The following is an 18,553-nucleotide window of genomic DNA, read 5'->3' on the forward strand; positions in this document are numbered from 1 at the left end:
TGAAATACAGATATATCAAACATATCCATAACTTTCAATACAAATATGGCACATACACGTAAACAATATCATATTTAGCGAATTATAAGCTTTCTAACAGTACTTGACATGGCACATCTCATATGAAGTATTGTAATTTTGACATATTCATGTTAAATAATATCATAAGTAGACTTACTTAGGTGAGTAAAAATGGATTTAGGACCTAATTTTTTTTTAAATATTGGCCTCTAACTAGCATAGTTCTAATAATACCTAAAAATCCCCACAGACCTCATCCAGAAAACACAACTGCTTACAGTCTAATTTTTTTCTTAAATTGCAGTACAAGTAAGAGATTGAAATCTGTATTATTTGTGCATGAATTGCAGTAAAGTTATAATCCTGCATGTTTCAGAAACAGCCCATCTGATTTTAACTGAAAATGTGCTTATCATGTATGAGGGCTCGTATTGATTCATTATTAAGTGTAAGAGTACTGAAGCACCAACGTTCCTTCCTGCAGCAATCTGGGCTTCCCTTCCATCTGAGGGCATGTCTTCACTACAAGTGCTACCTCTGCTGCTGTAGCATGGTACTGTAGACATGACAGCAGTGGAAGCAGTTTTTCCATCACTGGAGTAAATCCACCTATAGGAGAGGTGGTAGTAGGCTGATGGGGGATAGGTGAACCTATCATACAAGATGTGAAATTTTGACAGCCCTGAGCATTGTAGCTAGGTTGATCTACATTTTAGATGTAGACCAGGCCTAAGTAATGACCCAGATTGAAATCCTTACCCTATTGAAGACAAAGGGAGTTTTTCCATTGGTTTCAGAATCATAGAATTTAAGGCCAGAAGAGACCACTAGTTCATCTAGTCTGACCTTCTGTAGATAACAGGCCATCAGCACCTAACCCAGCAACCGAAATGAGACCAAAGTATTACAGCCCACAGGAAACGAGACTATTATGTACTACAGGCAGAGAATAGGAGGGATCAAGGAGCAGTGCTTGAGACTGCAGCAGCAGGGATATGATCAAGTGAGAGAGACCCAGATAATCCTGGCAAGTGATCCAGATATGCATGCTGCAAAAGAAGGTAAAAACCCCCCAAGGTTACTCCCACCCTGACCTGTGGAAAATTCCTTTCCAACCCCATATAGGGTGATCAGGTAGACCCTGAGCATGTGATCAAGAACCAGCTAGCCACGCAGCTGAGAGAGAGAATGCTTGGTGCCACCTCAGAGCCCTGGCCACCCGCAGTGTCCCATCTCTACCTGTGGCCGTCTCTTATTAATTGCAGTAGGGCCTGCACTTACACCCCTGGTCTGCATTGTGGGTGAGATCTGATGGGATTAATCCATGCAGTGTTGTGGTTTCAGGATATGTGATACATGGAGAATTGAACAAGGGGTAAGGTACAGCACAGAGAAAATGCAGGAAAGGGGGAACTGTATTTTTTAATATTTTGTACGTTAAATTAAGGTGCTTTGATGGGTTTATTTAAAAATAAAACTCTGTGTGTGTTTTAACTTGAACCATACCACAATAGCTGTCAAATGTCACAATTTTATTGTCCTGTCCTGTTTTAGACTGTTTTTTTGGCATTGTTATATTAATGGCTGTGTTTTTGGCAGGAGAGGCACACAGTGGGGGATAAGAGGAGAGAAATGGGAGGAAGAAAAATAGAGAGATACTGAGGGGAGGGGTGAGGGAAGAAGAATGAATAGAAAAGAGCGAGCTGTAGAGTGTCTCTAGGAGGTAGGGATGAGCAAAGCAAAGAATACATTTAATAGTGAGAATGTGTAGTGCTGTTTGGTCATTTTCATGTTTCTGACTAGCAGCCAGCTGATGAATATTAGATTCTCCTTTTTCTGCTCCATTTCCCCCTCCCACATGACCCCCCCTGTCCAAAAACTGTCAAGAATGAAGACTAATAATGGCAGCTCTTGAAAGGACTCTCAAGTCATTGTCTATCTGCCTGGATCAGCACTCTGCTCTTACACCAACCTCCTCAGGTTCTAGCAATCCCCTTCTTCCAACAGGCCATGGTATTTGCCTTTAAGGTGTTTTTGGGGTATCCACAATGTTCTTGCCACAATCTTCAGGGAATACTAAGTCTCCAGGCCCCTCCTATACATTTTTGGGAATGGGAGCAGTTACCACACAGGTACCGTGGGCCTTTAGCTTGCACCTGCAGAAGGCTTTTTCTGCTCTACTTCTGTCCAGCAGGGGGCAGGTTGACCGCCTGCCTCTCTCCAGCCCCTGTCAGGATTAGAGAGGCAAAGAGTTTACCCTTTGGTCCCCTTCCTAAAAAGAGAGGGGGTGTAGCGGCCACTTAATGCCTACTGATAATCTCTGGGAGGCCTGTGAGAAGCCATTTAAACTGTGTAGACATCTAAGATAAAAGGTCTTAAGGATTTTTGGAGACAGTGTTTGCTGTATTTGAGAATTGATGGGAATACCTAATACGTGTAGGGTGCTGGGGAAAAGGGAATATTAAATCAGGCTGAAAGTTGGTTTATGGGACTCCTGAATCCAAATACCACCCATACCAAACAGTCTCTTCATCTCTCTCTCTGGGAGTTGATAGAGATCTGATTTGTGAAATTAAAAACAAAAGCACTACCAATACACCTTTATTTGTTCAGTGAAAGAGAGAGAGAGAGAAAAACTGGAAAGGATGGGGGAGAAAAATGATTAGGGAGAATGAGTGAAAGATAAAAATAAGGAAGAAAAAGCAAAAAGGATGGTTTTTCGAGTTAGTGTTAAAACATGTGCGACCTTACAGTGTATTGTATTTCTCCAGTTCTGCAGCTCTGTTTTTGGGATGGAGTCTTGGAGGTGACAGCTGAATGCTGTTACTGTTTGGTGTGTAACTGAATTAACAGGGCATGTGTTTTTAAACATTTATAATTCCTTCCTGTTTTACATAACTAGTTTGGGAAGGAAGATGCCCACAAGGCCATTTATAAAGCTGTAAAAGCTACTTTTTCCAATAAAAAAGCCTAGTTTTTCCAGAGAAATATTAAACTTTTTTAACTTCGAAACCTAAGTGTGGACTTTGTCCTCAAAATATCAGTTAAAAATAGAGAAGCAGGAAGAAGTTATAACTTTTCAAAATATTTATCTTGCTCAGATAGTCGTAGTGCAAGTGACCCGGCAGTGGGTTTTGTATGTCTCTAGTCTACCCTTTTTGCATTACTGGCAGCAAGAAAATGAAAACATAAATAAATAAATACAATTCTTCAGTCCACATTTTGCACTTTGAAAGATAAAAACATTGAAGCCAAATTTTTGGCAAATCTGTGCATGACCAAGGCAGCCCAAAACTTTTGTGGATTCATGTCCTTTGATTTTTATGGCTTTCATAGAAATCCCCGTTTAAACATATATCAGCTAAAGGAACTGAATATAATGATCTTCCCTTCTATATGAGCCTCTAGGACTACAATGTATTTGGTATAAAATGTGGTTTCAATATTGCTGTTTTGTTTATTTTAATTAGCTTTCCTTACTGCAGTTGATAAGATTTAAAATGTTTTCTGTAGAAAGAAATTGATTTGATTTCTTGCAATCTCTTTTTTAGTTAGTACGTGCGCTATTAGAGATGGGCAAACTATTTGTAACTAAAGCTTTTATAGTCAAATACACCTGTTCTTGAGTTTGTGACCATTGGAAGTAATGTTTAAAAAATATGTGAAATTCTTTAATTAAATATTGTCTATTGAGTTGACTATGAAATTTTGTGACAAATATTGTATTATTTTTTGTTAATTGGCACTCTTCGTTCCTTGTTTCCCCCACCTCTGCTTCAGGCAGAGTTGACACTTTAGGAAGGTCTCTTTCCAATACGAAGAGTCTCAGAAAAGCCTGCTTTTATCTAGTTTTAAGAAAGAGGGATGGCTTGAAAATGCAAAGCAACATAATAACTGAGGAAACCCATGATTTTATTGCCCTAGCAGTCTTTTAATGTCTTGGAAATTACACACCACTCTTGTTTGCAGGGGTCTCAATGGTCTTTAAGAGTTGCTTCCAGTATCTTTGCAAGACGTCAAGGTGAGTGTTACTGCATAGTGAAGAGTGCTTTAACCTGTGGCTTCTAAAAAAACCTTGCCAAAAGTGTTCTTTTAAACAATGGATAGGTGATCCCAGTTTACTTCAATAGAAAGACAAAGTGTATGCATGCTTATGTGTCTATAATGTCTGTAAACAATCAAATATCAGAGTTTACATAACAGTTCAGTGCTTAGAGCTGAAGAAGACCTAAGAAGTAAGCTTTTTCTTTTTAAAGAAAATCTTTCTAACTATGTGAGCCTATAAACACAGCTTAATTGAAAGTTCATGGAGAAGTCACCAAGCAAAATATTAAGCATTACAATATGCGGGCTTTTTTGTTCTTGACTCTCAGAGTTTCTCCCTCTTTTCCTGATTTCCTGATCAATATATAGACAGATATAGATAAAAAGAGAGAGACAGAAGAATGAAAGAGTTGCAAACATATGTTGTCTGGCCTCCCAGAACATGTCTCCTTCCCCTGTCTAAAATACAGAAAAAAAAATTTGCTTGATGAAATAATTCTTCAAAAAGGAGCCCTTTGTTCTGATGTTGAAATTAGCTTTTTTGCCTGTCTTCTTCCTGCTTGGTCTCCATTACTAATAATGTAAATAAAATTGGGATCCATAAAATATGAAATTAGCTTCCAAAGTATGAAATATATTCTAAAAATAATGTTTGTGGAATATAGTTAGAATCTTGGCATTCCATGTATGGACTTCATTCGTTCATTCTTTCGTTCTTTCGCTTTCATGTAATGCAATGCAAGCTCTAAATTTTGCTGGAGGTTTTGGACTTTGCGCAGACTTCCACTGTGCAGAAGTTGGAGGGAGGCTTTTTTGTTTTGCTTTGTTTGTTTTCATTTTTATAATCAACTGTAGCCCTTAATACTCAAGAAGTTGCAAATAAGAACAAGGGACCTTTTCATGAGAATCACAGACAAACAGCTAATAGCTTTTTGTCCACAGCTTTACAATACATCCCAACTGTGATTTTGATGTGAATTGACATTGAATGAGAGGGGTATTTAGGCAAATTATATCCGTGTATCTATTTTGTTGGATTTGTTTAACAGTAGCCACAGGAGTCAGTGGATCCTGACCCCTGTCACATGAGAGTGGTATTAATGTGTTGTTGCCTTGACCAATGTTAGGTGAGCGTGGCCAGAAAGTAAAGACTAGAATCAGACCCATGCTTCTGTCACATTTGTCTTAGAAACTAAAGGCTCTGGAGCCAAGAAGATCTGTAAGCTCACAAAATTGTTGCGGTAAATTGTGGGGCAGATCCTGAGCTGGTGTAATTTATCATGACTTCATTGGAGCTATGACTAGTCACAGCAGTTGAGGATCTGCCCCTAAGGATCTATATGGTGGTCAGCTGACTGCAACACTGCTTTTCTTCATCCTACCCACATAGATAGCAGTCTACAATTTTGGAGCACTGCCCTACACTTAGGAAAAGCAATTTTTCTTAAATTCAGTCCTCGCTAAGGTTAATCGGCTCTTTAATTTTGTGAGAGAAGCAAGACTATTAAATGCAGTTCTTTACAAATGTTGGTGTTTCAAAAAAAAGGAGTGGGAAATCCTGCAGACATAATGTTTTTGATATGTTCTCAGGGGAGTGAGCAGGCAAGTCAATGAAATACCCAACTCTAATTCACTGCACTCATTCTTTTCTTTCCTTTCCTCTTGTATTAATATATCCAGCATCTAACAGCATAGGGGACACATTCAGTGCAGAAAAGAGACCCTTCTGTGGGTTGTTCCTGCTACCACCTCCCTAGGTGGAAAGACTGAAGAGGAGGGAGAGGCCAGGGGAACCACATGCTAGAATGTGCTTGGGTATCGAGATTGCCTTAATTCAGCTGTCCTCTTCTATAGGAAAGAAAAACCTGACTGCTGTGTTTCTAGTTTAAAAAAAAAAAAGTCTACTTATGTCAAATGCTATTGATCCTTCCACTTGCTGGACTTGCCATCGAATGGCTTGGGCAGTGGGGCTAAAGTGAGTCAGGGGCTATGTGTGTTTGTATCAGACAGTCCATAGCATACACAGGGCTGGTCTACACTACAGAGTTTTGTCCACAAAAGTCAGCATGGTCTCAGCTGAGAGACCGGGCCCTCAGCTCCCCACACTGCCCCTCTTAGGTCGGTGGACGTGTGCTCCTGGTGAGGATGCATCCCACCAACCCAAGGAGGGTAGTGTGGACATCAGCCACTGCAGTGAATACTGCGATGGCTATAAGTCAACCTAACATAGGTTGACTTATCATTGTAGTGCAGACAAGGCCTCAGGAGGTTCCTTATTAATTTTCTTCTCATTGCACTCTTTTATTTCTCAGGGAGCATCTACACTGGCATAGCTACAGTGGCACAGCTGTAGCACTGTAGTGTAGACACTTGCTACAGCAATGGAAGGGGCGATAGCTAAGTCTATGGAAGAATTCTTCCATTGACCTAGCGGTGTCTACACTGAGACTTAGGTTGGCTTAACTTCGTTGCACAAGGTATGAAATTTTTCACAGCCCTGAGCGATGTAGTTAAACTGACCTCACTTTAGTATAGACCAGCTTTAAGTGGGTGTTTTGTTTTTCTGGCATGCAGTGACAGGTGCTGGTTCTAAATGCTGATGAAATAGTGCTTGGTGCAGTCCCAGGCTGTCATAGTCTGAGTAATGTCATCAGCTGTTGAACACCCAGCTCACCTTTCTGGATAGTCTGCCATGGAGTTCATCTTACAGGCTGCCTGTGGGCAGTGACTTAACCTATAGGTATAGTTATTCGGTATCCAAACACCTCTAGGCAAAACAGGAGATTTATCAGCCAAAAGAGACGGTTGCCTAGACTGAAATAATTAATTATACATCATAATTTTTTTTTTAAATCTTGACATTCTTTAAAAATAGCACATTAAGTATTGTGGTAGAGATGGCAGCATTTGGTTACACACCAGTTTTGTGGCATGTGTTATGCAGATTAGATGATTTTATGGTCTCTTCTGGCCTTAAAATCTATTAATGAATCTATAATGTTTACTTTATCTTTTGGATTATGTATCAAATTCATACATAAGGTAAGTAAGCCTCTACTAATTCAGGTATATGTTTTATTGACCTCTTGGTTCACCAGCATATTAAATACACCTATTCTCAATGATAAAGCGAAAAAGAGTGGAAATCAGTGTGAAGAAGGGACCACTTTAGCACCTACGTACTAAGATGATGGGCCAGTTATAAAGCCATAGGCTGAAACTGTGGGTACTCTTTTTTTTTAAACTCTCCAGTTTTTTGTGGTGTTTATTTAGTAGGTCTGTTTAAAAAACAAAACGAAAAACAAACAAACAACCCCCCCCCCCCCCCAAAAAAAAAAATTAAAAAAAAAAACAAAAAACCCAACTTTAGTGCAAACATCCATCAAAAGAACACAGTATTGCCAGGAGCAGAGCAAGTGGTAAAAATGTGTTTATGTGATGAATGATCGTGAGGAAAACTGTGGTAATTCTACTGTGGTAATTCTACTATCTCGCAGCATACAGAATAAGAAATGCCTTTGTTCTAAGAAACTGGAAATAGCAGTAAATTTGAGGTAGTTTTAGTGGGTGGCTCTGGCTGATGGCATTTTGTTAAATAACACTTGTGGAATTTTGAAATTATTGTTAAAACATGATGTAAATAACTGCAGGTAAGTTATCATTTGTGGGCTTTATCCAGGCCTGGTGGCTGATCTGGTTGCAGGAGCATTTGGCCCAGTGTGCAAAACCAAATAGTCAGGTTGGGGGAAGCCTGGCACACGTAGAGATTACAGCACTTTCTGAAGAGCACATATAGATGAGTGCCTTGCTGCTTGTGCACCGTAACTCCCTATCCCATACTCAGCCCTCTCACCTCTAATTCACCACTGAGGCTTCAGTATAGATGCGGGGAACTGCAGGGTTTACTGCCTCCTGAACAAGGTGAAGATGGGGAGAATTGCAGCCGTCTCTGTTTTTGCAGAATGAAACAATATACCAATCTTTGGGTCAAGAGTGTGGGGTAGAGAGCTGTGTCTTGGGAATCTCCCACGATGCATAATCAGAAATTATGACGAGAGCCTCATCTTAAACAGTGCTGGAAGGGTAATTCCCTATTGAAGTGGCCGCTCCATCTTCCATGCCATGTTTACCATTTGCGAGGAGGTGATTTTTGGCTTAGTGGGTTTCTCTTTTCTTGGCTGAGCTGTCAGTCAGGGAGGTGGGCTTCAGCCATGCAGTCCATTTAAAAGTCTTCCTATGGTGACTATAAACCAGAAAAGAGAGAACCCCCTTCTTTTCTACTCCTCGCTGATCAGGGTGTCTCCTGAAACTTAAGAATTTGCATTGTGGATAAAACAGCTGCTTCTGAAAATGGCATCAGTGACTTCAATGCTAAGCTAAGAAAGCTAGGTACATTCCTGAACTTCCTTCCCCAAGAACTGTAAGTTTAGAGACTACTCAAACAATAGAATATAAGATGTAATATTTGCAAAGAACATTTGTATCATGGTAATGTGTCTTAGCAAACACTGGATATAAGAATTTAACACTTTAAGAAATTAGTACTTGTCTAGGGCATTGGTGTTACGTAAGCATTCAGGCAGCATTCTCTCTTTTGTCTCCACTTCACAGGTATACCCAGGTATGAATAATTAAAAGCATTTTTAGTGGAAAGTAAGGATAATTTACACTGATAAAGCCCATTTTATTTCAAAAGATGCCAAGTCTGCATGCTACCACTGAAATGCGGCCACCTCTGAAGTGAAAGATGACAGCTAGACAGATGATTGAAACTCCCCACCCTGTACAACAATGGGGGGAGGGGAAATTCTGACAAGATACAAAAGCCAAATCCCTCTTCTTAGTGAAAAATGGTCTGGGATCTTTCATGTCCACATAGAGGAGAGAGAGATTTTCTCTCTTCTAGTGTCTCAAACACAAGATCCCCAGTGCAGCAAATAATCTGCCAAAATAATGGTTGATGGAGAATGAGATGGTAATTTATTTGGACTTTCAGAAAGCCATTGGCAAAGTCCTTCATAAGAATTTATTAAGGAAACCTAGTAGTCATGGAGTGAGAGGTAAATGTCATGGATCAGAAATTGGCTAAGATAGAAGACAAATAGGAATAAATGGTCAATTTTCTTCATAGCAAAAGTTTTACAGTTGGGTGCCATATAGTTTCTGTAAAAGGATTGATGTTTAAAATATTTATAAATGATCCTGAGAAAGAGGTGAACAATGAGGAAGCAAAATGTATAGATGATACAAAATTGTTTTTCTTAATCAAGACCAGAGAAGATGTGAGGAAATTCAAAGAGACCTTCCAAAACTAGGTGAATGGGAAGGAATGATTTGAACTGCTCATACACATTACTGGGTTCTAAATTTACTAATGATTTAGAACAAAGACCTGGGTTTCACTGTGAACATCTTAATTGAAACATCTGCTCAATGTGCAGAAAAGCAAACAAAATGTTAGCATGAAACATGTAATAATTTAATGCCATTGAATACATCAATGGTATGCCCTCGTTTTGACAGATGAGTTTGGTGCCAGTCACCTGATCTCAGAAGAAACATAGCAGAGTAGTTCAGAGGAGGCTGATGAAAACAAATAAATGCATAGCCTTTTATAATAGGATAGACTGAAAATGTGAGGACTGTTTAAATTAGAGGGAAGATTGAACAATGAGACATTATAGAAGTATGCAAAATAATGAATGACATAAAGAAGGGAAATCAAGACCTCCCATTATTTACCCTTTCTCATAAAAAGAACAAAGGGACAGTTAGTGAAATGGAAAGGAAACAAATTTAAAGCTGATGAAAGAAAATACTTTTCTTTGTCCCAATTAATCTGCTTTTCACCCATGGAACTCTCTGCCACTGGATATCATTGAGGTCAAGAATTTAGGATTCAGATTAGGATTAGATATTTGTACGGATAATGAGAACATCCAGAGTTACACGAGACTGGATAATTATGTATAAGGAGCAAATCCTCTTGCTTCTGGGCAAATGCCAACCACTAACTGCCTGTGGTTTGGGAAAAAAAATGTCTTCTGTGGAATAGTTTGCACATGAATGTCCATTTTGGGGTGTCTTATCCCTATTTCTGAAGGAGCTGGTAATGGCCACTATTGGAGACAGGATAGCACCCTAGATGGACCCTGGTGTGAAATGGCGTGACAGTTCCCATGTTCCTATATACCCATGGCATTTATCAATGCAGTATGAACCTGACATTCCAGGAGGTCTAAATATTCCAAAACTGATGCATACACCGGCATTTAAATCAGAGTAACCCTTCTGAGGTCATCCATGGCCTATTCTAATCACTGGGGTTGTTCATATATGTAACCCAAACAAACTGTGTGGTGGTGGTTTTTGCCTTTGAGGAAAACATTCTTCTCTGGCCTAATAAAGTAAGCAGAGATTTAGTTATGGCAAAGAAAGAACAATGACCCATTAAATTACATTTTGCATAATTCAAGCACTCTATTTAGTGCTTGTATGCTGCCATTATTTTCATCCATGAAAATTTGATAGACGTTTGTATACTCCCACTTACAAATTGCATTTCAACTGAATTATTTTCTTCCAACAAATGTATCATTATCTACCACAGAAATGTGGATTGGGGAATCACTTGAAACATAATACAGAAGTAGCCCTGCAGACCTCAGCAGTCCAAAAAATAATTGAAGTGAAGTGAGGAATGTTAACAAGCTCAAATGTCATCGTCTTCCAAAACTGACATTTAAGCTGCTTCACATATTCCCTCTTCTCCTTTATGTGGAATACAAGAACACATACATTATGGGGTAACTAAAAGAAATGTTTAATGGAGTTCAGCTAACAAACAGTGGACGTGTCATTTTTGTGTTGGCTCTTGTAGAGCCACATTTGAGCCTGTTTATAAAATGTAGTTTGTGTAGTGTAAAGATGTTGGGGGAGGAGGGGATAATGAGTTCCTACTGAATACTAATTGCCTACGAGTTGTTCAGGGAGACTGTATAAGAATGGAGGATTTGTTGTAAATTAGTCACTAGCTCTATTGTGCATTGCTGTGAGGTTAGACCAGTGCTGTAAAGGTGCCAGCCTTACAAAATCCTTATGATTCACTGTCTAACTTGGTGACAATACGAAGGAGAAAATGCTATTCAAATGAAATATTATTGGAAAGAGAGCTGCCCTAATGTCTGTACAATCTTCCTTTATAATATTTAATCTTCTAGCTCATTTAGAATTGGAAAGATGGGAGCTGCACCTATTGCGTGGGTTATCAGTGCTTTTTTCAGCTGCAAGATCCAAAAGTCTGCTGAGACTGATGGGGGAACTATTGCTCTGGGGGAATAGTCCAGCAGAACGATTACTCATTGTTATTAGATTACTTCTCTAGATTTCTTAATTTTCTGCTTCTAAAGCTCAAATCTTTAGCATAACTATACATACCATCCTTTTTTTAAAGTGTATAACACAGAAACAATGTTTTGCATTTTTAAAAAAAAACATATTGTGGTAGCGTTGTTTACTTTTGAGACACATTTTCTCATTCCAAACTTAACTCCTATTGTTTTCATTTACATCAAAATGAAAAGGTGGGTTAATGATTCATTGGCACACAGTGACCTTTCAAATAGCTGTGGACTATGATGTGGCAGCACCACTATGAGCTCTCATATTTTAACCTCCTTGGGTCTGCCTTCATATTTACAGCCTGATCTGTCTACATGCCTGGATGCCTGAAGAGAGCAAACATTTACAGCTTCTCCTCCCCTGTGTTTAGTAGGCAATTTGATCCTGCCTCGTCCATTCCTTTATTTTACATCACTTTTAGATTTGACTTGCTTTTGAACACAACAGAGTGCAGCTTTGAGTATCTGCTGTCTGATCTGTTTATTTAGCAAAGAGAATGGACTCAGACTCTGATTCACCTTTTAATTATTCTTGGCCTTCCTTACCTAAAATGAGGATTCGAAGAAGGGGAACCAAGCAAGGTAGAAAAAGCTGTCTTCTTTTAAACCCCTGTTCCTTAATAGTTCTACCTCCTTTTCATTGTCTTCTTGCTGATCATGTGCAGATAGATGTAAAAAGTCTTCTGGAATGAACAGATTTTCTTGCTTTTTTTCTTCTGCAGTGTAACTTGTTTCTTTTAAATCAGAGACACTCCGTTTGTTAGTAAGAGAAGAGTTTTATCCCAATAACCTGTGGTGATTTTCCCCCTTGTTTATATTTCTTTATATACACAGTGAATTTTAATTCAAGTTACAAGAGTTCTTTGACTCTGAGCAGTTCTGACACACTAAGAACTTACAAAACAGTACTGCAACAACTGTTATAAACAGATTCTCTGTGCATCTAAGACCCACGTAAAGTCCTGTAAATCACATTTGTTTTGATTTTAGAGGTGATTTGTAATTCAGCTGTGTAGCAGTGATTAACAGGTAGGGAAATATTTGTGGAGAAGGCTTTGAGAGGGAAGCATTATGTATATCATTGTAATAAGCTGGCATTGTAGAGAGGATAATTTCCTAAAAAGAAATTGTAGTTGGAAGGTAAAAGGTTTATGACACAGAAGGTTATCATTGAAAATCTTACTGAGGATAGCTAACTTTTACTTCATTCTAACCGAAGAAGTAAAACGATCACACAGAAGGGAAAAGTGTAATCTGTACCCTTTCCTCTCATAAAGTTGTTTTTCAGTTTTTTAGGAAAGAAAAAATAAACAAGAAAAATAAGTTCCATAACTTCAGCTGTTATGAATCTGTTTAGCTTAATTAAAACCAGTGGAACTAGGCTGATGTACACCATCTGATAATCTGGCCCCAAGTTTGTTTAGAGCTCAAAAATGTTTATAAAATGAACATTTAAACCTGGGGAACAAAAGCCTTTTTAGTTTTCTAAAACATTTATTCCTTTCCAAGAATATATTGTTTGGTGGTCTTTGGTCATGTGTAGTTATATCTGTATTCCGTCAAGAAGGCAAAATGAGTTTGAAGTAGCTCATGAAGACGCACTTTATCTATGACATTTCAAGCTGTAAGGCCACACTCTGTCATGGTTTCATAATTGTTCTGTATTTTATCAACTTTTTCCTTTAGACAGTAAAATTTTGGGACTCTGTTGCTATATTTATGTGTCACATTTTTATCTGCTGCACGGCAGTGGGTACACCTGTGATGTTATATATGTTATGATTATCTTATCTCCTTCATAGGTGGTTTTTATCTCATTAATGTTAATAGTATACCAGTACATCCATCTGTCAAGTGCAGACTAGACCATATGTGTGGGGGTTGCCATAGCAAGAATATACTACTTTATAGTGTGAAATGTACTCCCCCTGCATAAATGCCAAGTACTCAGTGAGGTTGGGGAGGGGAAATCCAACCCTCTCCTCCAGCCAAGGACAGGCCACATCTATAGGAGGTTACTGGTTTGTGTCTTCTCTGTTTTTCACCTCTAGTCAGCCTCCATTGTGTCCTTCTCTGCCAGACCAAGTGGTCATAGTACAGAGACCCTTTCCATGGTACATAGGGGGTGAGCAGGCATCACTGCCCAGCTGCAATCCCAGTAGTGCCCCAGCTCAATCCTTATGTATTTATGGAGCTTAAATGGTACAAAGAGCTTTGCACTTGCCCTCTTGCACAATGTGTTAATTCCACCCAGATTGAATAACAGAGTAAATGGAAACACAAATGGTTGGAATAAAAGCTGTGGACATTTTTTCTGGAAATTGCAGAGATGTCATTCTGTAACTTGAAGATATTCTCCATCTGGCTCTGTGGTGATTTATAAGAGATACAAAATGTCAAAAACGACCATGCTTTCCCGCAGATAGCTTGGTGTGATCAGATACACTTTCAGCAATTTTTCTTCTGGCCGCTTGAGTTAAAGAGAATTACTCATTGCTGCTACCACTGCCACCAAACCATAAATCATAGGCACACAGCAGGCATGGTCAGACATCAGTAGTTAGAACCTGGGCGGCTTCTCGAGTGTACTGCAGCTACTCTACAGCTAACTGGTTTTAGTAATGGGAAACTGCCCTGAACAAGTTACGTACAATTGTTTCTGCTTCTTTTCCAAGCACATCCTTGCTGAACTACATGTTCAGTTGTCTTTTGTGAAATAAGCAGATTGAAAATTGTGGTCAAGATTTTCACACTTGGGTGCCTAAAGTTAGGCACTGAATCCCCAATTTCACAAGCTCCTTAAGCACATGTCTAACTTTAAACAGGTGAGTAGTTGCATTGAAGTCAGTCTGGCATCTTAGACTCCTCATGTGCTTAAAGTTAGACAGAGGCTTAAGCACTTTGCTGAATTGGGTGTGAGGGCCAGATTTTACCTGTCTGGAGCTGAGCTCTTTTGACATTCTCACTCCATTTGGGGTGCCTGAGTGCTGTTAGAAATCTGATTCCAAATCCAGATGTCCAAATCTGGACTGACATGCTTAAATTTAAGGACCCAGGTTTGAAAATGTTGGCCAATGTGTTTAATTGTCTGATTTTTCCTTCCTTGTTCCATAGCTGTAATACTTCAAGTTATACATTAATCCCTATTCAGATTGCTGGAGGTAATGTTGGTGAGCTGTCTGAAAGCTATTTATTGTATCCAAAGAAAAGAATGTCATTTTTTTCCTGGCTCCCAATCTCGGCACATGGATGTATTTCAGTTCTCTCTCACTGTGCATGCTTTTTAAAAACTTCTTGATAGAAGATTTGACTTGAGTGGAAAAAAATCTTCAGTGTCATTATGTACTTCAGTGTCATTATGTATTCTCCAAAGTAGGTCATTCAAGGCTATAGGTTTTTCTTATGCTAACACAAAACACATTTAAAATTAGCATAATTTTGAAGCTCTATTGTTAAAAATGAACGTATTTTTGTTAGCTTCCCTGATTGCTGAAATGTGTGACTCTTACATATGATGACAACTTAACATGTTTGAGAATAAAGTTAAATGATTCACTGTGTTTCCAAGCAACACTTTTTTAACATTTGGACATTATAATTTCTCTCATCTAGCAACATTTTTTTTTTGCTTTTGACTCTAAATAACAAAAATATTTGTTGTCATTTAAATCTTCATTTACCATGTCAGTAATGTTGATCTACATACTCTGTTAATAGTAGGGTGACCAGATCTCCTGATTTTATAGGGACAGTCCCAATATTCAGGGCTTTTTCTTATATAGGTGCCTATTACCCCCCACCCTCATCCCGATTTTTCACAATTGTTATCTGGTCACCCTAGTTAATAGAGAGACAAGGTAAGTGAGTTAATGTCTTTTATTGGATGAACTTCTGTTGGTGAGGGGGACAAGATATTATCTCACCCATCTTTTCTCCCTAATATACTGGGAACGACACAGCTACAACTCTGTTAATATAGACAGTTAGGCTTGCTTTTTTATATCGACTTTGCCCATTTTCTTGCTACAGAACATAGCTTAATAATATTGAGATTTGTCACTTAGAGCAACCCAGCCAGCCCTGCTTGAAAATTGGGTTAAAAAGTGAGAGCCTTAATGAACTCTAGGTATTGAATCTGAGTAAGATTTTTTGGGGTAAATAAATCACAACCCATTACAACAACCTTTCAGACATGTAAAAGTTTTACGGCAGATTCACCAGCACCATAAACACCAGCTGATGGTTTTCACCAGTGTTGGTTGGCTTAAAGCTGAGGGGGGAGCTCTGGGGTGGCAGAAACTGTTAGGTTGTGATTGCATAAAAAAGACATAACTCTGTTTACAGGGCAAGAGGACTACAACAGGATAACATTAGAGTGTATGTGCCTCGGATGACCCAGTGGTACCAATTGTATGGCTCTTTTTGGAGTCTTCCACCTGCAGAATTCATACTGGAGGCAATGAAAGCTCCATTCTGTAGAACCCACAGTGCCAATCAGCGGCAGATGGCACATGCCATCCAAAGGGGCGACTCTCATGCTATGATCTCATCTGTCATAAGGTTCACCATATTCTACACATCCTTGCACCAGCTTTGCTGAATTTGACCAATTTCTTTTAACTGTGTTTTATTTTGGGTCTTTAGTCATAACAACGTTGATAGGGTAAATGGGTATTCGAGGTGTTTTTATTGAAACCACTTTTTAGTTGGCATTTCTAATTTTTCAGTTAAGTAAGGGCTTGCAGCATGTTAATATTGGCAGCTGATTTGTAATATAATGGACTAGAAGTTGCTTCCATTGAAATCAGTAGGAGTTTTGCTATTGATTTCTGTGACATCAGGATCAAGTGCGATATTTGAATTGTAACTGATTGCTTGTCAGGCTGAAAACAGTCAGTGGGGCCACATAAATTTGGTGTGTAACATGTACGTTTGCTATGGTTTTGTCACTTTTTTTTAAATTGCCCTGGACTTTCCCCAAGGAAATAAGTTACTAACACAGTCAATGTGTAATTATTAGTGCTCTCACCTGAGTTCAGCAAAGTCTTGAAAAACTTTTCCTGTTATGAAGTTAGACTGACCCAGTAGTCTTTTCATGCAGATAGGAAATCAAGATGGGGGTAGAGAGTGGGAGGGGGTTCTGCTTTTGGAAGAGCTGCAGGATTGCAGTATATTGGAAAGCCCAAAATAATCCATTGAGATTTGATTTTTAGTTAAAAGTCCATTGGACTATTCAAAGATTGCAGCTTTAAAAATAAACCAACTGAAACATCACCAGCAAAACACATTACATCCATTAATTATTAAAATGCTATTCATAAAGATTTAGTGGCTGAAAATATCCCAACTCTCTTTGTTGGAGATTTCTGCACCAGACTATTACTCCTTTATGTAGTAGTAATATCACTCGGTAGTGTATGTGGTATTAAAAGTGCCCTATGAATAAAATAGCATCATAATGATTTGTCTTTGGCTTGGGATGCATAACTTGTAACATGGTTAGTTACCTGACAGTAGCGCTGCAGCAGTGGGGACCGTTTCTTAAACCATCTCAGTAGGAGTTGGCTCTGATTTGCACATTGATTCAAAAAAGCCTGATACCTGAATGGATTGTTATTCAGAGCCATATATCACTCTAGCTCTGTGATTGAGTATTGTCCATGTCATCTGCATGTCGTCTGCATCATTATTTTTTCTTTCTGAGCCTTGGTTCAGGACTTGGACCTTGAAAAGTTTACTTGCCATGAAAACATATTTTGCCAAATACCAACATTTTCCATGTGAGTTTTAACTGTCAATATCTGTCAAACTGCTGTAGAAAACCATGATTTATATAATTTTAAAATAGGGTTTTTGGTAGGCATAAAGAATCAGTTTGTAGCTCTAACAGTTCTCAAGATGGCAGTCACTAAAATCATGTTGGAATTGAAGCAGGAAGGAAAAGCAAAACAGTAAGATAAAGGATGTGGTTTTGTGTTCTGATATCCCACAAACCTGCCTGGGTTAGAAACCAAATAGTTTATAATATACCATTTTAAAATTTAAATTTCCAACTTCCAGTTGACAAGCAGCTTTTTGTTCCAATCCTAAGATGTGAAACCTGCATTTGATCAGGACACGCAGGTGAATAAATGAAAGACATGTGGGATGGATTTTAAGGGGCAGGCCATAACTTAATTTAACATTGGGGAGGGGCGTTATGTGTCTCATCCCTCACATACTAGGTATTTAATTGGGTCCAGACCTGTTATCTTATAACCAATAACTCAGGGAAGAACCCTTGGTCTATGCCTAGTACTTAGTTCACTTCTGAATCCACTCCACCCCTCCTACTCTTCTGCACCTCTCACCCCTCCAAATGGAAGTCTTATAGAGGATCCTAAGGGAGGACCTTAGACTGCAAAGAGTTTAGGTCTCCTTTTTCTCTTATAGGCAAAAGGACTGCCAGCAAAATGTTGGATCTTATTTACTCCTTGGCCTTGGAGGTGGTCCCTTTTAGCCTTATCTGCACTAGGACACTGCCCACAAGGAGTAATGAGCTCAGCAGTCCTTCCTAGTATGAAGCTTTTAAAGTCTTAATGCTGTATCCTGACTGTGCCTCCATGATGCTGTGAGGAAGGTGAAAAAGACCCACTAGACCTCTTGCCAATTTGATCCAACATGAAAAATTCCTTCCTGATCCCAAAACAGGCAATTGGTCGGATCTGCAGCATCCTAAAAACTGCAGCAGCTACACTGCAGCTAAGGAAAGGGAGGACTGGGTAGGTAGCAGGAGCAAGAGGCTTTCAAAAAGCCTGGCACTGTTTAAATAAGTGGTGGGAGTGGGAGCATGAAAGCCTGTTCACCTATCCCCCAGCCAATGGGAAGGAGGCAGTACTGGGTGGGGAGAACCCTCCCCCCATCCAGCCACACATACTCCTGTGTCCGGTGCTCTTTCCATCCTCCCGGGCACTTGTACATCACCTGTTGTCTATTCAGGATCCCTCCTCTGTTGATTGTGGGTGCTGGGCATTGTTTGTTGGTTTAGCATAGCTATTTTGGCCCTAGTCCTGGATTTAGTAAAGCATGTCCCAGACCTTGACCAAGTG

At 39.2% G+C, this 18,553-nt stretch overlaps 1 protein-coding gene across 6 annotated transcripts in view; it reads left to right on the plus strand.

Moving 5' to 3' along the window:
- Positions 1-18,553, plus strand: part of ARHGEF28 (Rho guanine nucleotide exchange factor 28) — a 158,765-nt gene that overhangs the window by 72,186 nt on the left and 68,026 nt on the right. For 2 of the 6 annotated variants that reach the window (XM_067569270.1, XM_067569272.1), the window contains exon 1: positions 11,813-12,047. The exons of the other annotated variants lie outside the window; for them this stretch is intronic. In XM_067569270.1, the coding sequence (XP_067425371.1) occupies positions 11,963-12,047 (85 nt within the window). In that variant the 5' untranslated portion in view covers positions 11,813-11,962. Of the gene's footprint in view, positions 1-11,812; positions 12,048-18,553 lie in introns of those variants that run through there. 6 annotated transcript variants of the gene reach the window in all.

The sequence above is a fragment of the Emydura macquarii genome, unplaced genomic scaffold (assembly GCF_026122565.2).
Source record: "Emydura macquarii macquarii isolate MOO-44397 ecotype Brisbane River unplaced genomic scaffold, CSIRO-AGI_Emac_v2 contig_2897, whole genome shotgun sequence".
NCBI lineage: Eukaryota > Metazoa > Chordata > Testudines > Chelidae > Emydura > Emydura macquarii.